The 22,842-nt window shown below is 36.2% G+C and overlaps 2 protein-coding genes across 2 annotated transcripts; one reads left to right on the top strand and one right to left on the bottom strand.

Moving 5' to 3' along the window:
* The first annotated feature begins 4,820 nt into the window (after nt 1-4,820).
* On the top strand, nt 4,821-6,564 carry LOC141612346 (UDP-glucose flavonoid 3-O-glucosyltransferase 7-like). The gene has a single exon (XM_074431102.1). It carries the CDS (start codon nt 4,982-4,984, stop codon nt 6,380-6,382), a length of 1,401 nt encoding a protein of 466 aa, XP_074287203.1. The 5' UTR covers nt 4,821-4,981; the 3' UTR covers nt 6,383-6,564.
* A 201-nt stretch (nt 6,565-6,765) lies between these two features.
* LOC141612348 (omega-3 fatty acid desaturase, chloroplastic-like) lies at nt 6,766-10,682 on the bottom strand. Its single transcript, XM_074431103.1, has 8 exons — nt 9,783-10,682; nt 9,064-9,153; nt 8,888-8,954; nt 8,693-8,785; nt 8,416-8,601; nt 8,234-8,314; nt 7,584-7,721; nt 6,766-7,375 (listed from the first exon to the last, which is right to left on the bottom strand). Exons 1-8 carry the CDS (start codon nt 10,286-10,288, stop codon nt 7,205-7,207), a joined length of 1,332 nt encoding a protein of 443 aa, XP_074287204.1. The 5' UTR covers nt 10,289-10,682; the 3' UTR covers nt 6,766-7,204.
* Nucleotides 10,683-22,842: the final 12,160 nt, after the last annotated feature.

Raw genomic sequence — 22,842 nt, 5'->3', positions numbered from 1 at the left:
TCCGGTGATGCATTTGCTCGCAAAGCTCTGTGCAGGTCTCTGAAAAGATCCTGGTGCGCTCGTGCACTCATGTCTCTTGTGGCCTACGCCGCCACAACCAAAGCAGGTCACTCCCCAACTGTTGCTCACACTCCCACGACCTCGCCCAAAGGAAGTTCCAGCACTAAACCCAGAACCAGAACAAAATCCCTTAGATTGATTGTGTTTGCCTTTCTTGAAATTAGATTGGCCACCACCCTCGCTCTCCGACTTCCTCTTCTCTCCACCCGACCTCTCCTGAGCCATCTCCACTAGTCTCTCAGCTCTCCCAGCCCTCTCATATGCTTCCTTCACATCAGTAAGGACTCCCACGGGTAACTTATCCATAATCTTCGTGGTTAGCCCTCTCTCAAACCTCAAAGCCGATTTCTCCTCACTTAAACCCATGTCCTCAAAGCATATCCTGGATTTCTCATTGAACCGCCTGTAGTACTCACCCACGAGACATCTCACCGTCATCTTAAACTTGTCGAACTCCTCCCTCAACTTGCTCCTCACATGTTCAGGTACGAACTCCTTCCTCATGACCCCCTACGAAACTCCTCCCAAGGTATAGCGGGTAACCCCTGGTTGGTATATATCTCCTTGGCACTCACTTTTACGGAATCCCACCACTTGCCCGTTTTTTGCTCCCTCGGATAGAATGCGGCTGATCCACTCTCATCTCATCAGACAGCGAACTAAATCCAGATGTTCTCCATCTCCTCACCCAACTATCAAGGTGGTTAGGCTCCTTAACCCCCTTGTACTCCTTCGGGTTAAACCTTGCGATATAGAGGCTGACTTTAGCATGGTCAACCTCCTTCTCCTTACTCTTATCCTTGTCCTCATTCACTCTCTTCAGGGTCTCTGTAAGAGCGTCTTGATGTTCCAACATCTTAACGATGTCATCCGTAGTCATAAGCTTAGCTCTCGCGTACAAGGCATTTCTCTTGGGCGGCATCTTGAAGCTATAGAAGAAAGGGATAAACATAAACACGCGTACTAAACCTCAAAACACGAACACGCGTTTCCCAGAACCCACTCGATCGAGTATCCAGACCCACTCGATCGAGTAACGGGCTACTCGATCGAGTGCCCCATGTACTCGATCGAGTACCCAAACCCGAACCAAACGGACCTTCGATCTCTAACCCACTCGATCGAGTATCTAGGCTACTCGATCGAGTGATTTCTACTCGATCGAGTACCCTAGTTACTCGATCGAGTGCCCCAAAACTCGATTCTGGACTCAAAATCGCAAAAACCTACCCGATCGAAAGTCGGTCCACTCGATCAAGTACCCCCAATACGTAAGAGATACCCGCATATTACGTCACATACTAACATGCTAAACTTATAAATCATATTATATCATCAAAAACATGTTACGCATCCTTCTACTAACTACGAAATCATTTCATTACGCTATTAAAAGCCACATCGTAAATCATTCAACTTGTTATCACTCATTAACATGTTCAACATATAATCATTCTCTTTCACATGCTCAACCTCCTACTTCAACACCAAACAATCAACACACTTCATCACTTTGTTGCACAAATTAAACAATCACACAGACGACTCAACAAACACGTTCCCATGTGACCGGTTCAAAGTTGTCAGAGGCGACCCCGCGACTTTTGGACGTCTCCCAAGCCTTTGCACTAGCTCCTACAACTTTTACCCCGGGTTCATTTTAATTGACTCCCTATGTTCATTAAGTTCATTGGTTACAGGTTTCAGGATCGTCGCTCTGATACCATTTGTAACACCCCCATACTCCGAGTGCCTTACCAGGACCACTCAGGTATGAAGACATCACCATCTCGGTTGCCCGAGGTATGATAATCAAATAGACAAAACAGAAACAACATTTATTATAAGTAATTTAATGAATAAGTACAATCCTTGAAACCCAAACTTAAAGTACAATACATTATTCCAAACTAACTCGTTTCTCAATCGAAATAGAAATAAAAACTAAACTACAAATAGGAAGACTCTATCGTCATGTCGTGGCCATCCCAGACTATCCCCGTATCATCTCTATACCCGCTCAATATCGCTCACCATCCCGAATGGATCACCAGGTTTTCAAAACAACACCGGGTCGATTACTAATCACACAATCAAAATAGATAACAACAATAAAACAAAAGACAATTTGAACCGCCACACACACACACACATCCAACCAACCGTCTCAATCATCGATCGTCCACTGGACCGACTACCGCGATGGGGGACGCAGCCGTTCCCACCTAAGCCCCGGTCATCGTCGAGCGATAACCCCGTCCATTAATGTGCACATCCCCTTTCGTGGCGGGTTCCACGAAGGGCGAAACTAGGGCGTGAGATCACTCCCGCAAGTGACCCCACTCGGCCGAGAACGCATCTCGAGAACCATCACAAACACAACCACAATCACAATCACAATTACAATTACAATCATCATATCAATCAACTAACTACAAAGACATCACCAATATCCCATTATGGGACTAATACCGAGTAGGAAATCCTACCTGGAAAGCACAACACGCAGACGGTATCTACAACTGTCTCAAAACGCCTCTTCTATGAACTCTCCTCCTACCATACAACACATAGATACTACTATTCAATTACTATTCATAAAAACCCCCAATTCCTAAATTAGGGTTTCACTAATCTTAACAAAACATTATATAAATTACATTAAAAGCTTACCCTCGACGCAAGGAATCCAACGACACAAACTACGATGCAAACCGACCGTCCGAACTCAGGAATTGTCAAGAACGCGATTAGGAAGAAGACAAGTTGCTTTCTCTCTTAAAAAGGTTTTAGGTTTTGTAAAAAGTGATTTAGAACAAAGACGAATTGGTTTAAATACCTTAATCGCGTAATTAACAAAACCCGAGAAAAACCCCGATAAACCGGGACACTCGATCGAGTACCCAAGGTACTCGATCGAGTATTTCCTTACTCGATCGAGTGCCCCAGCTACTCGATCGAGTGCCCAACAGGTCAGAAACTATTTTATTCTGCAACACACCCTTACTCGACAGAGTAAGGGCTACTCGATAGAGTACCCCCAAGACCATAAATACGGAGTATTACAGGTTGTCGGTCGTCGCCTATTAGAGAGGTGGTTGCCAGTCGCGTATCAGTGCTGTGGTGGTGGTTTTCTTGTGTCAGTGGTGGAGTGGTGGTATTGTCAGAAGAGTTTGGTTGAGTTTTACCACTTTATGGGATGAGGGAAGAGAAAGAGACTTTAGTTGGGTTTCTACAGTCTGTCAGTATGAATTCAAAAAAGTTGTGATTTTGATTTTTTTTTCTTTAATAAAGGGTCTAAGGGTCGGGTATGGGTCTCATAACTTAGACCCGGACCCGAAATATTTTCTTAAGACTCATACCCGACCCATACCCATTGGGTCTGAAAAAATGAGACCCATACCCGACCTATTAGGGTCCGACCCTCAGGGTCTGGGTCGGATCCCCGACCCACTGCCATCCCTACCCATACCCGGACCCTATGGGTAAGGGTAAGGGTAGGGTCTGGGTCTACCCGCGGGTCCGAGTTTCAGCCACTTTAGTAACAGGATTAACAGCTATGGGGTCTATAATATTAAAAAAAAAAATTCATACTCCGTACTACTTTAACTGAGTTTATTAATCTCAATTGTACACTACCAAATCAAATATACATACCAAAGAGATTAAAAAAGACAAAGAAGACCTAAATTAATTTTACTCCAAATACATGTGAAAGAATCAAACTCAGAACCCAAAAATCAATACCGTACTTGATAGCCGTCTCCATTTGACCGTCGCTGGCTGTCGTTAATGGTGGTTGTCGGTCGCCGTCTATTAGAGAGGTGGTTGTCAGTCGCGTATCAGTGTTGTGGCGGTGGTTTTCTTGTGTCAGTGGTGGAGTGGTGGTATTGTCAGAAGAGTTTGGTTGGATTTTATCACTTTATGGGATGAGGGAAGAGAAAGAGACTTTGGTTGGGTTTCTACGGTCTGCCAGTATGAATTTAGAAAAGTTGTGATTTTGATTTTTTTTTTTTTTTTTTTTTTAATAAAGGGTCGGGTATGGGTCTCATAACTTAGACCCGGATCCGAAATATTTTCTTAAGACCCATACCCGACCCATACCCATTGGGTCTGAAAAAAAGAGACCCATACCCGACCCATTAGGATCCGACCCTCAGGGTCTGGGTCGGTTCCTCGACCCACTGCCATCCCTACATGGGATCCATTCATTGAATAATTTCCTTTGAATGTGGGTCAAGACTCACCCAAAGTCTTAAGACTTTTATAAATTATTGTTAGTCTTGAGTGAGTCTTATCTTAAGACTTACCAAAATTTTATCTCAAGACTACCAATAATCTTAACTCGCTCAAAACTACCAATATACTAAATTACTAATACACAAAATCTCATTATAGACGGCTCATATCCGTCTATAACTAAAGACGGGTCAAATACAATATCACATTCCTAATAGGACAAGCAACAAGTGGGGTGGTGGGGCCAAAAATATCACCACTTTCAAGCTATTTGACCTGTCTTTAGCTATAGACGGATATATCCGTCTATAGGAAGACTAGTTGATACTAATAATCTTACTGTATTACCTTTGCAGTCTTAATCTCCAAAATCATGTGATATGTTGTCTTCTAGAACATGGATCCAAGCCATTCATCCTTTAAGATGCTCTACAGGTACATTATTACATATATTTATTGTAATTCAGCAGCCGACAATAAATGATGTGCCTACATCACATCCTTACAATTCCACTAGTGGAAGTAGGTGCCAAAAATGGTGCCTGCTGCACATAACAATTGTAGAACTAAAGACACCATAAGCCATAACTCAAGGTCTTTCAATCTATGTTTTGAGTCCTTTTCCAAAAAAAAAAAAAAAAGTTTACAGTAAGTCTTCCTTAAGACGAGAAAATCATTTAGAATGACTACTCCAGCTCGTCAACTCCATGTTGTATTCCTCCCGTTTATGGCCTCAGGCCATACGATTCCTATGCTAGACATTGTCCGTCTCTTTGCAGCTCGTGACCACGTAACCTCTACAGTCATAACCACCCCTTACAATGCTCCAAACATTACCAAGTCGCTCGAAAACTGTAAAACTGGTACCAATTCAACCATTAGTATCCACATTATCCCATTTCCGTCTCACGAGCCTGAGTCAGGCCTTAAAGACGGAATTGAGAACCTAGATCAAGTCACTTCCCAAGACTTATACTCTAAATTCGTATTTTCAGCTCAATTACTTAAAAACCCGGTACAGCGATTCTTGGAGGAAACCAGGCCACACTGTCTGGTTGCAGCATTCTTTTTTCCCTTCGCGACTGATATAGCTGCAAAGCTTGGTATACCGAGGTTAGATTTTCATGGGACTGGTTTCTTTCCTAAGTGTGCAATGGCAGTTGTACAACAATATCAGCCTCATAACTCGGTTTTGTCGGATACTGAGGTTTTTACCCTTCCCAACTTACCCCACCAGGTGAAACTGACCAGGTTACAGATGTCTGGTGCAGGTAGCGCTGATATGGCTAGATTTATAGCTGTTGCTGCACAAGCAGGAATGAAAAGCTACGGCGAGATTTTTAACAGTTTTTATGAGCTTGAACCTGATTATGTTCAGTACTATAGGAATGTGCTTAAGAGAAAGTGTTGGCCTATAGGACCTGTTTCTTTAGGTAATCGCGGGAAAACTGTGTCTGATAGCGAGCATAAATGTTTGGAATGGCTTGATTCGAAGGAGAGTAATTCTGTCATTTATGTGTGTTTTGGAAGCACAACTAAGTTTTCAGTTCCACAGTTGAAGGAAATCGCTTTGGCGTTGGAGAATTCGGGTAAAATGTTCGTGTGGGTGGTGAACAAAGGTAAAGGAGAAGAATCAGAAGATGAAGAAAGGATACAAAGCAGAGGAATAATTATAAGAGGGTGGGCTCCACAGGTGTTGATATTGGAACATCGAGCAGTCGGTGGGTTTGTGACTCATTGTGGGTGGAACTCGATTCTTGAAGGTATATCAGCTGGGATTCCAATGGTTACTTGGCCGGTGTTTGCTGAGCAGTTCTATAACGAAAAACTGGTGACTGATATTTTGAAGATTGGTGTTCAAGTTGGGTCGAAAAAATGGAATGTCATGACCGAAGGCACGTTTTTGAAGTCGGAAGAAATTGAAGCCGCGTTAAAAAGGATTATGGTGGGCATTGAGGCGTTAGAGATGAGAAGTCGAGCGAAAAAGCTGAAAGATTTAGCGAGAGAGGCTGTGGAAAGAGGTGGATCATCTTACCGTGACTTGAGTTCCTTAATTCACGAGTTGCGCTCTCGTCAACCTTGACTTCAGCTATCATTTTCGGAGGTTATCCGATTCCTCGTGTGATTTTCGTTATGTTTTTTAGAAATAAGTTGTATTCTCAGCATACGATGACAAACTCTGGATTGTAAGTGCCGTCTTAACTTCAGACGGTCATAAGCAAGAGTTTGTGTACTCTTAATGATATGGATTGGTTTGTTCTTATTTTCAAGTTGTTCCGAAAGCAAATCAATCAAGCAACATGTAATCAACTCTCTGATTGAACTTGTACAATCATTCAATAATGACACGGTTCGCTAAAACGACACCAAAACAAACAAAAAGACGCGTGATGCACACCGATTTAGCACATACCGGCAAAACAAATCACTCGGGGGATCTTCTTATACAGACTTCATACCCGATCAGAAAAAAGATCAAAATCCAATAATATCAAAAATGTTGAATCGGGTTTCAGAAGACTCGTAAAAATACATTGTTTACGCTCCATTAAGTAAAACGAGCTTTTCAAATTGCACTTATGAGAAAGTACAATTTGATTGAAGATATATATACACACACTGCTACAACAATACAACTTCAGATATTTGCTGCTCAACATAGAACACTATCTCTAGTATTTTATCCCTTTTTTCGTGGTTACAAACGGGTTGTATAAATCAACATTACGACTCAATACCCATTTGATTGAGAGGATAAAAGAATAATGGATCGGATGACCAATCCCAACTCCACATTGGTGGCTAAGATAAATAATGCGCGACTAAGAAGCTATTACAATCATCGGCTTCACTATAATCTGGTTGAACAAAGAAAAGACTCCAAAGAATTAACCTTCAAAAAGGATCAATTTAATAGATCAGGGTCTGTTTGATAGTAGACAATGTCATCAGTGTCGTTAACATAATGGTCTTTCTTCAAGCTTTGTAAGAAGACACCCAGTAAGTGAAGTGGAAGGGGTGCCGACTTCTTTGGTTCCCGGTAATACTTTCCAAGTACAGGCTTTGCTGCCTCCGTCTGCATCAATTATCGGTAAACTAGTTTAGAGATCAGTGGGCCTTTTATGAGACTGTCGATCTCACCCATCAATTCTAGTGTATTCACTATTCAGTGTTCATTTAAATTTAGGGTTACTGAGGTTAATGAAGTTGTCTCGTAGGGAAAATCGTGTCATTTAAGATTTTGTCTGACAAGCTTGTGTATGAAAACTAAAAAGGATACTTACAGCTTCAACAAGATGATAGTGTGGAATTTGAGGGAATAAATGATGAACGACATGGGTACCAATGTCGTGGTGGATGTTGTTTATCCATCCATAATCACGGTCAAGCGTTGTTAGCCCTCCTCGAAGGTAACTCCACTCCTGAATCCAATAAAAACAAGAATCGTCAAGTTTTCAGCTAGCCGCAGGACAGCAAAGTAAGTTCCATTGCTTTTTTTTTGACAAAAAAAGAGCCACAATGATAGTTTTGATGATGACGGGTTCAAAACAAGTCATAATTATCGGCTACCAAAGAACATGTTCAGTTTCTCAAAGAGCATGTTCTTCATGTACACAACCACATGATAAATACTCCCTCTGTCCCCGGTCATTTGTTGTCCTTTTCCATTTTTGGGTGTCTCAGCCAATTGTTGTCCTTTCTATTTTAAGAATGAACTTGATGAACAATTTAATCATTCACACACAATTTGGTCCACTTGTCATTTAGTAATTGGTCCCCTCCTCTTTCCTTGGTTTTTGTGCCAAAACCAAAGGACAACAATTGACCGGGACGGAGGGAGTAGTTCAGAGTGTGTCATACTTCCACCAAACAGGCACTCCAAATATGGTTTGATAGTTAAGAGAAATTTTCATAAACTACAGAAAAGCAGTACCTCTCCACGATACCAAGGAAGTTTATCCTCATGGCCGTGATGATGCAAGTAAGTCACCAAGTCCAACCACATGACGAAAAGCTGAAAAGCAATAGCGAGTGTGTCAAAACGATTAAACTAGTTAAACTAATTTTTGTTTACGGGTTAACAGATGGATTGCAAATAAGGAGATCAAAACCTACCACGTAAGGAATACCATAAAGTTTGAGCAATTGAATAGGTCCCATTACAAAGGATAACCCTGCAAGCAAAGCTACCATTGCAGACCAACAAGCTGTGGACGTTATAATATCTTTCCTTTCATTCGAGTTGAAGAGACCGCTGTCGGGATGAAAATGTGAGCCAGTCTTTCCAGGACTTCGAGTGAACTGCGGTAATATTAATCTCATTTAAGACATGGCACACAATAACAGATAGGCAGAATCGAAGAAAGCAATAACAGATGGTTCCATCGCTCACCAAATAAATTGGATATGCAAGTAAGGGAAATGGCACGGTGAACCTCAACTTCTTTGTCATGGTATCCAAACTCTTGAATATTCTTTCGGGTAGCTATAAGAAAGCAAGATAAACAACTAAGCTGACCTATCCCATGGGAAAAAGCGCAATATGAACAAGATATCAAAACTTAGGAGACGGTTGTAATTAGCTTACCGGGTGCCATGATTCGTCATTTTCAACATGACCATGGTTTTGATGGTGAGTCCTGTGACTAATCCTCCTATATCATCAAAGATTCAAACTTTCAGTTCAGACTAATCTCATAAGTTCAGAAATCATTAACCGACACCATTGCGCAAACAAAGGTCCAATCTTTTCAACAAACATACCATCCATGATAAGGAACAAGGATCGAAGAGTGAAGGATGTGGCCAGCCACACTATTCAGGTTCGGATTGCTTGAAAAGCTTCCATGACCACTGCCAATTACACAATTCGGAACACATTAATAAACAAGAACATATTCAACCAAAATGTACTCACAGTAGAATCAGAACAATATTTTACTCCTAAAACTTAGATTACAAGCAAGGAATCAATTCTCATACTATATTTTAGTATGTTCCAAACATTCAACAAATCAAACATTTACCAATGGAACCTTGATTATATGCTCTTAGCTAAGGATGAGGTTGCTTACAAACATGAAACAAATTAGAATTCACAAAATTCTAATTTTTTTATTTTTCTGATCAATGCATGTACTTGCCTATTCAACCCCAAATTCAAACTTTATAGATAAGGCTGTGTACATCTGAACCTTAACGACCACATACTAAATGTGTTATCACTAGGTAGTGGTGGTGGTTATTTCTTTTAGCATATAATAAGGAGCCAACCACTAGTTTATATTTTGACAGTGACGGGTTTTGAACACACATCATAACAACATCGTCAATTACTTTACCAGCTAAACCAGCTAAACATCCCATACATACCAATCACACAACTAAAAGTTTAAAACTCACAAAACCATTTAACACAAATAAAAAAAAGGAGCATATACGTCTTAAACATGAAACGGGTTAAATAGACGGTAAAAACTCACCAATCATGGCCAAGAACAAAGAGAGCCCAAAACATGGTACCTTGAGCAAACCAATAAAGAGGCCAAACTAACCAACTATTAAGAGAAGCAGCAACAGCAGCTAATCCTAAAACAACAATAACATCTCTAACAACATAACTCATAGATCTCCATGGGTCTTTTACCCAACAATGTTTCGGTATCGCATTCTTAATATCTGCTAATTTAAATGGCGGCGCCGCACCAAAATCAAATTCATTATTATTATTATTCAAATTATTATTTGTTCCCAAATTACCCTCCAATGGTGGTGCAGCTGTACTCACCTTAACCTCCCAATTTCTATCCCTAGAACTGTTCGATTTACTACAGCATGAAATGTTGAATGAAGGGTATTTTGGGGAACTATTGAATTTGGAATTAAAATTGTTGATTTGAATGGGATTTGAGGATGTTCTTGAAGTGGGTTTTGGGTAAATTTTATTTAAAGGTTTAATACCACATTGGGAAAGTACCCAACTCGCCATTGAAGGTGAATTTTTCTGGGTTTCAATCAATTTCCTCAAATTCAAACAAAAAAAAGTTAGGGTTTTTGTTGAAGAATGAGGAATTTCTCAATGAAATGTTTGAATGTGTATTGTATTGAACTATTGTATTGTGTTAATGAATGAATGAATGAAATTGAATTTGAATGAAAATTGGATAGAAAAGTTGGGATTTTTATGAGGAGATAATATGAGGGAAACTCTCTACCACAAGGTTTGTTTAGGGTAGTAAGAGTATTCTCTCTCTTCTTCTCCTCCTTCAACTCTTCAACTCTTTAGATTCTTGTCTTGTATAAATATAGTGTCTTTGTATCTTTGTTCCCTCTTGTTTCAGACTGGTTTTGGTACAGTACAAAAAATAATAGTATTTTAATACATTGAATAAGGAGTGTGTATGGAGTTGTTTATTTATGGGTTTTTCTAACTTATGTCCACTAGGCATAAGATAAGAAATCAAAATAGGAAAGAATTAAATGCTATTTTTATGGGAAATTACAATATATCATCACTTTTACTTCTATTTACAAGAAACACATTTAATTTTTTCCTTTTTTTGATTTCTTATCCTATGCCTAGTGGGCATAGGTTAGAAAAACCGTTTATTTATAGGTAGTTATAAATCGGAGTGTCTACCATCGATCAGATAGCGAGTAATTTTTTCGTTGTGGTTGTGGGTGTAGTTTTAAAAGGTAAGGGTAGATCTAATAAAAGTGACCCGACTTGAATAACTCGGTTTCGAAATGATCTAAAACTCGAATTGACCCAAGTACCCAACCCTATTCAACTTAATGTTTATTAGCGTATATTAACTGTTATTCCCAAATAATTTGATAACAACACACTCGAAAAATGACCCGGCCCGATCCAACTTGAATTCTTACAAAGTCGAACAACCCAAAATGCAATTGGCCTTACCCGAACCTGACTTTTTGATCATTTGCCAAGTTTAGGTAAGAGTAGGTCTCTTTCAAAACAATTTTACAATAAAATGGCATAAAACTATATAACAACATAACATAGAATTTGATACTCCTATCGTGGAAAATGATGGTTGGTGGAAGTTATTTACGTAAAATATCCCATGATTTTTCAATAATAATAATTATTATTAATTTATTATTATCTGATACGATTTTATGTAAGAATTGTTAAAGATTAAAATAGCTCGTTAAAAAGTTTATATTGTTCTTAATTCCGCATTCTTATAAATAAGGATTTAATTCTCGAAAAGAGATAAGGTGTACAATTACCACATCAAATCCACTTGATTACGATTTACGGTTGGGTGGTGTTTGTTTATGTGTTGTTATTGAAGTACGAGTATTTTTTATGAACGTGTATTTCTTGTTGATTTCGTAACGAGGTTGTTGAATAAAGTTGCATGGGAGGATTACTAATTTTTGTAAAGAAATGTTCGCGTCAATTTGAATTTCCTCTTTGGAAAAAGTGGTCTATGCATTTACGTGTGAAACGTTCTTGGAGTAAATGAGAGGTGAAATATTGCGATTTTGACGAGGTTTGTGTGTTCCTTGTTTGGTGGAATTTTTTATCATGATGGAAAAAGTTGCGTTTTCAACTTTCATAAATAAATATTGGTCCACAAAGAATGATTATGATACTCGAAAATTAACACACTTTTTTTTTATGACGAGGGGTTTAATCCCAAGACACGCAATAATACTCGCAAACTACGTGTACAATGCAAGGCATCTCTTAGGATAACAGGTAACCGCAACACTCCCGTATAGGGAGTCGAACCCTCATCAAAACGTGCCTCGTATTCTAGTACTAATTAGTCCGTACAAAGTTATAGACGGACTAATTACCAAGTAAGACCTTTAGTGTGGTCATAAAATCTCATTGAAGACGACACGTATCCGTCACTTTGCATTTCCTCTCACAAATGACCCAAATAGAGAAGAGAGTGAAGTACATGGGGTGCCTCCACCTTGTCCCCCTATCCATTTTATAAGTGACATTACCCGTCACTTTCTACTACCCGTTTTCAGCAAGGCTAACTGTTAATTAGTCCGTACGAAGTTATGGACGGAGGGAATCTAGGAGTAAACTAGCATACGTCAGTACAGTAAAAAAAAAAATTGGAACATAAAGTTGATAGTGAAAATGAGCAGTGGATATATAGGGAGGTTATTGTGGCCAATAGTGACTAGCTAGCTACCACTTGATAGTTGAATTGTCAAACTCGCGATTTCATTGGCGGAAAATGGCAACACATCTCCTTTTAATTTTAATAATTAATAATTATTACTCCTTACATGGTTGATTAGAAAAAGTCGATCCACACACTTGATAGGAAACTCAACGTGGTCAATATTGGTTCATTGCTTGCTCTATTTTCTCAAAATTCAAAGTTTTGATTCCGGCCAAAATATACATACAAAGGTTAATTCTAAATACACTAAGTCTTCCTTGAAACGGGTATATTCATCACAAGGTTGTGACGGATTAAGTATCACCCATATAGATAAATAAGATAAAAAGAAAGAATATAGGGAATCACAAATTACTTAATTTATCTAACCATGTGGGTTTTATTTGACCCGTCACAAGCTTGTGACGGATATTAACCGTCACAAATGACAATTTGTGTTCTAAATAACATGGGAGTATAAATCTTCTAGGAGAAAGGACCGGAGGGTTATTCTTGAGCACAAAATCTTATTATAGACGGCACATATCCGTCTATATCTAAAGACGGGTCAAATATAATACCACATTTCTAATTAGGACTGAGCTTCGGTCCAAGACCGGACTGGACCAGACCAAACCGGACCGGACTGAAGACCGAAAATAAAATTTTTGTGGACCGAAGACCGGACCTAAAACTTTCGGTCTTGGACCGGACTAAACCCGAAATATTCGGTCCGGTCCGGTCTTAGACCGAAATAGACCTAGAACTAATTCTTTCACTATTTCGTGCATTTAAGTTTCACTAAATTAAATGTCGATAAATAATTAGACGATTGTTTTTGAGAAAACAATACTCAATATTAATTTATAATGTCTTGTGAAGATAAAATGGTAATTTAGTCTATAATATTCTAATGATAGTCTTTAGAAATATAAAATTCGGTCCATTTGGTCCGGACCTAAAATATCCGGGTTTGGTCCGAACCGGACCGAAGACCGAAAACTCAAAAAATGAGGACCGAGGACCGGACCTAAAAAATTCGGTCCGGGTTTGGTCCAGACCAAATGGTCCGGTTCGGTTCATTTTTCCGGTCCGGACCTAAACTTGCTCACCCCTATTTCTAATAGGACAACTGGACAAGTAACAAATGGAGTGGTAGGGGCCAAAATATCACCACTTTCAACCTATTTAACTCGTCTTTAGCTATAGACGAATATATCCGTCTATAGCAAGACTAGCTGATTATTGAGTTATAATGATAAGGAGTTCGCTACAAAATTATTAGTCTATCCATATCATTGTTATCATATGTTAAAGTTTCACTTATGAAATTTTTGGAGTCTCTTAAGATTTAATTAAACCTTTAACCTTTCGGTCACGCTGACGCTAATATCATATGAGAAACAATTTTAAAAGGTGATGGTTAAGACCCAATTAATATTTTAATACCTTCATACCCAAATAATTTATAGAGAATTTTTCAACATCACTTCAAAATGAGATTCGAAGTAGAGTTTTCAATAAATTTATAAATATCTTTATTTTGTTTCATATTAAAAAATCACCTACATAAAATAATGAATTTTTTTTTTGATTAACCTTCTGAAAAATAGGAATTAAGATCCTAAAAAATTTAGCCAAGTTTTTCATTCTTTCTCTTTACATAGAGACTAGAGTAACATAATGATTTTAAAATTTAAAATTATAAATACCTTGATAATTTAAATAATTCTTTGGTCAAACAAATGAGATTTTCAACTCAAATAGAGATAAATAATTCAGCAGTCTTTTTTAAGATGGAGGTATCCGTCTTAACATTAAAACAAGTCGAATATCATTCCATATAGGCATATAGCATAAATCTTTTACTTTTTCGTGTGCATTCTTTTGTCTTACTTATACTCCCTCCCATCGAGACCAAAGATAACATAGACCCACTTTTCTCCTCACAAAAAATTAGTCAATGTTACCTTTGATCTGAATGGGAGAGAGTGTAATTTAACAATCTGTCTTAATTTTAAGACGAATATATCCGTCATTTCGTCTTAAATAAGAATTTGACCAACATTTATCTAAGGGTTGAGGATCCAACATATAGTATCTGAAAGTAGGGAAGACACGTAGTTGACCGTACAAAGACACACTAAAATAATGTGAAATAGTAATAGTATATGATGGCCGGAGAAAACGGTAGATAGAAAAGACCTATTTTAGGAGGTTATCTATCCTTTTCTATTGTCCTAAGTCCATTGCCTATTTCCCTACCATGCTTGCATTTCTCATTTCCTTTCACACATACTGATTACGTATACTTTGCATGCTCTAACTAATCTGTTATCCACATGCACTTGCCGTCCAATATGGTCTTGACTTCTTGATTAGTCAATAAATTATAAACACAATTACTCTTATTTAAAGGAATAATATCCGTTTTAAGCTTAAGACGGGTCAAATAGTATGAGAACACAAAAGAAAAATACATATAAAAAAAAAAGTAAAAGATTTGACCTATACGCTCAAATGAGGTAATATTTAACCTATTTTAATATTAAGATGGATACTTCCGTTCACAGAATAGTTTAATGAATTTGAGAGGTCACTTCAAAATATTAATTTAAATAAACTTCATAAATTATAAAAAAAAAAATCACTTTAGTAGTGTCGTGTAATCGTGTATATACCTAAATGGTTTATTGTAGGAACGATTGTGTGTGAGAAGAGCAATATTCAATTCAAGATACCTTTAAATTGATTAATATGGAGTACATTATTTTTGTTCGTTATTAAGGAGAAAAGTGAAAAATACATAAACTTGTATTTATAGACTTATAATGACATCGTGTGAAAATATACAAAATGTTTTTTAAAACTCATCGCGTCATAAAAAAAAATTAATGAACGTTATTAAATTTCAATATTACTCTCTTACACAAATATGAAATATCATTTAAAATACTACGTATAATTTCTCTTCCATTCATGATTCATCTAAACTGAATGAACACGGATCCATCATCAAGTCTATTATATAAAAACGAATTTGCCTTACCAAAATGTACATTAAGATGGGAGGACATCGAGTCGATCGTCTCGTAGGCCGTAACTACTTGCTAGATTCACTTTATATATCTAACTCTTTCTTTCAATGAAGATTTCCCGTGTACGTTAGAACCGTTAACAATTGAATGATTGATTGATCGTAAACAGAGCTGGTAAGTCTAGCCCGATACGAAGCTACGCAAACTTGACCTGTCAAAATCCGAAAATTTTGTGACCCAACCGACCCGACCTAATCCGGTGACGACCCGATGATCAGTGACCTGAACCCGACCTAGACCCGACCTGATTAAATTGATGACCCGACAATTATTAAGCTTAATATTGATCAAAATGAGAGTGATTTAGTGTTTCAATTGATACGTTTGGCTTAATAATTGGACTAAAACGGCGAGGTGGTCCGTAATCAGCCAAAATAGGCCACAAAAACGCAGCAAGATTAACAACAATTGCAACATAATTTAAGACCGTCACAAATGACCCAAATCAACATAACCCAACATTCGACACAACACACGACCCAAATGACAACGTAAATTTGTTTTGTTCTCTCGGTTTGGGGGGAAATTTGTTTTTATGGGGTTTTTATTTGTGCAACATAAAATGGAAAAGGGATAGAAGGATATGACTTGAGCGAGATCACGAAGCAAGCTCAAGACTCGGAATTTCGTTCAAGATCACTAAGCATGAACTAATTCCTCCTCAAACACTAAGTAATGAGGATTTTCCGCAATAAGCAAGAAGAAATGCCCAAACACTAAGAAAGGGACTTAGGGTTTTCAAAAACCTCATATATTCATCTCCAACATTCTGATTTTTACAAGGGAATTGAGCTCCTTATATAGATGCTCAAGTTACATCTTGGCCATACATTTAACATTAAATCTTAGGGCCCTAATTAAAAGTGAAACAAGACAAAATACAAAGTTGAAAAGCTAAAACAAAAGGGTCCAAAAGGGGCCAGATTGGCAGCCCTCTTACACGCCTAAATGGCTGTCCAAAATGGTACTCCTTGTTATTTGATTCCTTTCGCTTCTTTTGGAGACAATAAAGGGACCATATGATGTCATCTTGTCTTGGAATCTTTGCAATTGTGCTCTTCTTTTAGCTTGAGAAACTGGCTGTTTTAACTCAAGTAATTCGGCCTACCTCATTTGCTTCAATAATGAATTAACTAAACCAAATAATGGTCGAAAAAATTAATTTTAATGGACAAAAATTGAAGCAATGCGATAAAATCGCTAGACCCGATAGTGGTCTGACCCAAACCCGACACCTCATTTGACCCAAAATGACCCGATCCGAAAGGGTATGCTGAACCGACTTGACCCGAACCGACTTGACCCGATCCAAACATGACCCGTCCAACCCAATTACCACCTCTTTATTCATAAAGGCAATATCAATGGTGTTAGTTTCAACATTTTCCATTGACGCACAACTATAAATCATTGTATATGAAATTTTTTTCTCTCTTCAAACAAATAAAAGTTTCATACTTTATTTGTTTTTTTTTTTTTGGTGCTAAGTTTCATACTTTATTTGTTTGATTATTTTTTCACTCTTTTTATGTTATGAAACTAGTTTTTTATAGGAGAAACCGATTTCATAGAAAAATCTACTAATTATCTAGCTCAATGATTAAGGAGCTCCTTACATAATAAAGTATGACACTTTTTATTTCTTACCATTGTTAATTTGTTATTGCCCTAAAAACGTACGAGTATATAATACTTACTAGTTTGGATGCCTGTGCGTTGCAACGGGGTAATTAACTTAGTAAACAAAAATTGGTTATAAGGTCTTAATATTTACATCTTATGTCTTATCACTTATATAGATAGATCAAAAGTCAAAACATCCTATTTAAGAGAAGTCAAAACATCCTATTTAAGAGACGCAAAAGATGTTAGGTTGATAACTAAGTTCCAAGGATGCCTCATATTTATAATCATAAGACCACTACATCTTATGTTAATCTTTCAATGTGGGACAATTCTATTATTTTTATATAATCCTACATTATTTTTCAATGTGGGACATATAACATACTAAGAAATTTATACGCTAATGATATCATTTTTACCACGAATCAAATTATGTTATTTTCATAATTTTCTTAACGATATTTTTTTGCCAAATGAAATGTAAATTTTTTTATATAAAAATTAGAAACATCACTTGAATATAATATAGGAAATATATATTATAATAATTAAAAGATTCTCTACTTTATTTTTTACATCAAAAAATATTATTTATGATACTTTCCTAAATTAATTTTTAAGATCACCTCACCTTATGATAATTTTCTGATGTGGGACAATTCAAATATTTATATGTAGTATATTTACCACACCTGCATTATTTTTCAATGTGGGACAAATAACACACAAAAAAGTACACCATCTTTTTTGCACCTATTTCGATATCCAACCCGATTTAATAATGAGAAAATACTATACTATTTATTTATATTGGTATGTTCTTTTCCATTTTTTGTCACAATTAAAATATGTACAAATGACATGATTTAATTTTTTTTTTCCTAACACGACTTTTAAGATTAATTGAGGGAGCAATAAAATGTATACACAAATGCAAAATATTTTCTTTTTCTGGTGCGATTTTTATTAATGGTTACAAATTATGATGTGTTATAGTTACTCAAATGTAATGAGGCATAATATTACCTATATTTGAAAGTTAAAAAGATTTAATTATACTATTTATCAAAGTAAAAAAGCTCATTATTGATTTGTTTGTGGATTCAAGATCTTTTATGCAAAGACTTGATTGTATTATAATTCTTAAATTTTCTATTTTAGTGCAGAGATTATCATTATATGACACATTAATAACCAATTTATGTATATTTAGCACCCATTTTATTTTTTTATTATGATTTTATCTTAAATAAAGTTATTATATTATCGATTGTCTTAAAATAAACATTATAATATCACAAATATAGTAATATATAATCGCTTTTATAAATATTTACGTGATTAATATTTGTATGGTATTGTTGTAACTAAGGTTTGTCATTAATAATGTAAACTAAAGATATTTACGTTGTAATTTGTGTCTTGGCAAGTGTGTAAATGAAAATGTTGTATTTGGTCTTGAATGGAAGGAGTACTATTTATTAATATTCGTACATTTTTTTTATAATACTTTTTATAGAAAGAATATGTATATATCATAATGTGAAGATAATGATATAAACTCTTAAAAGCTCTCCAAAACAATACTTAAGAGACTCTTAAGAGACTCAAAAGGTTTTTGGTTGATATATAGGTTCCATTGATGACTCCTATTTATAATCATAGGATCACCCACATTATGTTAATTACTTAATCTTTCGATGTGGGACAATTTTATAATTTATACTTATTATAATCACCACACTAACATTGTTTTTCGATGTGGGACATACAACATATTAAAAGAAGTACACCATCTTTAATACTTGTATCATTGTATGTGCAAATCATATGAAATCTATACTCTAATGAAAGCATTTTTTACCATGAATCTATTTACATTATCTTCATAGTTTTTATAACAACATTTTTTTGTCAAATGAAATGTTAAAGTTTTTATATAAAAATTAGAAACTTCTCATAAATATAAAATAGGAAATATAAATCTATATATCTATATATATATATATATATATATATATATATATATATATATATATATATATATATATATATATATATATATATAGAGGCCGGATCCGGTGAGGCACCTCATTATGGCGAGGCGGCCGATCTCACCAAATTCATTCATTAAACTTGGGGCGGACTGAATGTGGACTGATCTTAAACGGGCTAATTCAATGTGGGCTGTCAATTCATCTTTTCCTAATTTGTCAGTTCATCTTTTCTAAACATCTAAACAAAATTTCTTCATCAACGATTAATATGTGATTGTAGCGATTGTTCATAGATTCCAAACCCAAACTTCATAAACTAATCAACGATTCATCAATTGCAGCGATTGTTCATTCCAATTGATGAATTGAGTGGGTTGTGAACCGATTAATATCGTGATTCCAATTGCGTGATTTGCCGATCAACAAGCTACAATAATAATATCGTGATTTCAGCAATTTTTGAAGACTTTATTCGATTAATTTGAAGGTAATTTCATCAAAATAACATACAACAACGTGATTTCAAAGCAATTTAGAAGAAGATTTGAATAATTTCGAGGTAATTTCATAATTTTGATCAAAATTGAGCTCGATTAATTTGTGTTTCAGTTTTAGTTTGTAAAATATTGTGATTGTGGTGGAATCGAAGGCTCGATTTTGTGTAATATGAGGAAAGTGTGGTGGGAATAGGTGATTAATTATCATGTGAGTATTTGGTTGATTACTTGATTGTGCGAATTTTAGTGGGTAATCGAACAAACAACAATGACTTTACAAACGTCAACTTATTATATAAAATTTGGCGCAAAAATGTAATCTGTTTGATCTGGTCCTTTATATGTAAGCATTGGTTTATCTCTGATTCTCTTAAACGGAGCTTGATTATTTATAATATTCATTTATGTTAGCGAACATCCTTGAAAAGATAAATCAGTAATGTATCATGTATGCTTTTACATTTCCAAAAGCAAAGTTGTTTGTCCCTCCGAGTCGTCTTTCGTTCTCTAGTTATGTTAGTTGTAGCCTTTGTAGGATAATTATGTTAGCACAATTCCGACCTTGCGGTGTTTTTAAGTTCCCACTTTGGGCGTTTTCTCTGTTCGCCTTTCTTTGTCCATCTTTCGTGATTCTTTGTGGACAAGACCTGATGCTCATTTAGTAAGAGAAAAATGTTACCAGTGATTGACATTTGTGAACAGACATTGGTAGTACACGTCGACTCAAAGTTGGTGATAGTTGCTAGACTAGTAATCTGTCATCCTTTGTCACTTGTACAGAGCGGCTGCATTCGTAGTACACGGCGACTTATGTTGCAAGTTATAAGATACTGGTTTTAGACATTGGTCACCTTAGTCTGTCTTTTAGGTTGTCGATTAGTTGTAGAACGCTGACATTCTGTGTCTGAGCAAGTGAGCAGCGATTAATCTTTGGTGTAGAGGAAGTAAGGGAGGTGCTCCATGACCATGATGGTGTTATTGGAGTGCGGAATTTACGAATACAATTGTCCCGGCTATGGGGATTGAGGCTTTGAAATACATTAGTTATCCTGCTCAGGTATTGGTTTCGGTCTCTTTTAAGTCTGTTGCCATTTCTGTGTCAGCTTGCGTGATTCAAAGAGCGATGATTTGAAATGTGATCATCGTTGTTTGTGATTCGTGTTTGAGATTTGTTACTGTACTTGTTAGTTTGATGTTCATTGTTACTATTAGTTTAATCATGATATTTATTTGTATAATTGAGGGAAACGACACTGAAATTTGTCGAATTTGGTGTGCTGATGAACATGTTGCAGTATCTAACTTCAGCACATTGCTTTCTATTGGCTTTGCTTTTCTGTTTTTCTCACTTGAAAATGCTAATTGTGTCTGAAGAATCCTTCTCTTGACCGTGTAAAAGACATTGGCTGCATCATTCTTTTAATTAGTTTAATGTTCTCTGTATGCCTTTAATTGACCAGTATTTCCTTTCCTCATTTCACTAAACAACCTTTTCCCCTTTATCTTCTTTTGTGTAATAGCTCCAAAAAGACCAGTTGACAAGCCAGCTCGTTTCTGGGGAGATACCAACAAGTGCTCCAAATAGGTGATTTTGTGAATCTCGGTCCTTATGTTGTGAATCCTATAGCTTGTTTTGTGAACATGTAAGATAATTTTCTAAAACTTGGTCATTATAGGTGTTAGGAATCACCTATTTTGTTCTTTGCCTTATTTTGTGAATCTCAGTCCTTATTTTGTGAATCTCATACCTTATTCAGTGAATCTTAAGGCTTGTTTTGTGAAACTTGATCATCATAAGTGGTTAAAATCACCTATTTTGCTCTTTTCTTTATTAGGTGAATCTCAGACTTTGTTTTGTGAATCTCAGACCTTGTTCAGTGAATCTTAGAGGTTGTTTTGTGAAACTTGGTCATCATAAGTGGTTAAAATCACGTTTTTGCTCTTTTCCTTATTTGGTGAATCTCATACCTTATTTTGTGAATCTCATACCTTATTCGGTGAATCTTAAGGCTTGTTTTTGTGAAACTTGATCATCATAAGTTGTTAAAATAACCTATTTTGCTCTTTTCTTTATTAGGTGAATCTCAGACCTTATTTTGTGAATCTCAGACCTTGTTCAGTGAATCTGAGAGCTTGTTTTGTGAAACTTGGTCATCATAAGTGGTTAAAATCACCTATTTTGTTCTTTGCCTTATTTTGTGAATCTCAGTCCTTATTTTGTGAATCTCATACCTTATTTAGTGAATCTTAAGGCTTGTTTTGTGAAACTTGATCATCATAAGTGGTTAAAATCACCTATTTTGATCTTTTCTTTATTAGGTGAATCTCAGACTTTGTTTTGTGAATCTCAGACCTTGTTAAGTGAATCTTAGAGCTTGTTTTGTGAAACTTGGTCATCATAAGTGGTTAAAATCACGTTTTTTGCTCTTTTCCTTATTTGGTGAATCTCAGACCTTATTTTGTGAATCTCATATCTTATTCAGTGAATCTTAAGGCTTGTTTTGTGAAACTTGATCATCATAATTGGTTAAAATAACCTATTTTGCTATTTTCTTTATTAGGTGAATCTCAGACTTTGTTTTGTGAATCTCAGACCTTGTTCAGTGAATCTTAGAGGTTGTTATGTGAAACTTGGTCATCATAAGTGGTTAAAATCACGTTTTTTTGCTCTTTTCCTTATTTGGTGAATCTCAGACCTTATTTTTGTGAATCTCATACTTTATTTAGTGAATCTTAGGGCTTGTTTTGTGAAACTTGGTCATCATAAGTTACTGGAATAACACTACATGCTCTTTGGAATAACATGAGAAACATATGACTCGAATACTCAGGTGAAGTGGTGACTTATAAACTTATATTGTGGCCATTACATCAACTGTAGTGTGTTGGTGGAATATTCAGTTTCTACTAAACTAGCTCATTAGCTCAATTGGTAGAGCATTTGTGCAATTGCACAAAGGATGTAGGTTCAATTCCTACATGAGCTTCTATTATCAATATATGTAACATAAGTGTTACTTTATCAAATAAACCGTGTTATTATATATACGAAACAATGTTACATTATCAAATAACTAGTGTTATTCTTAGCTAGCATCACTTTGTTCGCTCCCCCTGTGGCGTGGGAAACTGTGTGCACTGATAAAACTGCAGGTGGGCTAGGCAT

Source organism: Silene latifolia, chromosome 11 (assembly GCF_048544455.1).
Source record: "Silene latifolia isolate original U9 population chromosome 11, ASM4854445v1, whole genome shotgun sequence".
In the NCBI taxonomy this organism is placed as follows: Eukaryota; Viridiplantae; Streptophyta; class Magnoliopsida; order Caryophyllales; family Caryophyllaceae; genus Silene; species Silene latifolia.
This window is presented reverse-complemented; position numbering and strand designations above follow the sequence as displayed.

Coding starts and splice junctions, on each gene's coding strand:
- LOC141612346 (XM_074431102.1), top strand. CDS start 4,982: ATGACTACTCCAGCTCGTCAACTCCATGTTGTATTCCTCCCGTTTATG.
- LOC141612348 (XM_074431103.1), bottom strand. CDS start 10,288: ATGGCGAGTTGGGTACTTTCCCAATGTGGTATTAAACCTTTAAATAAA. Junction 9,154..9,782: donor TTTGTTCTTGGCCATGATTG/GTGAGTTTTTAC, acceptor TGTAATTGGCAG/TGGTCATGGAAGCTTTTCAA. Junction 8,955..9,063: donor CTTGTTCCTTATCATGGATG/GTATGTTTGTTG, acceptor TTGATGATATAG/GAGGATTAGTCACAGGACTC.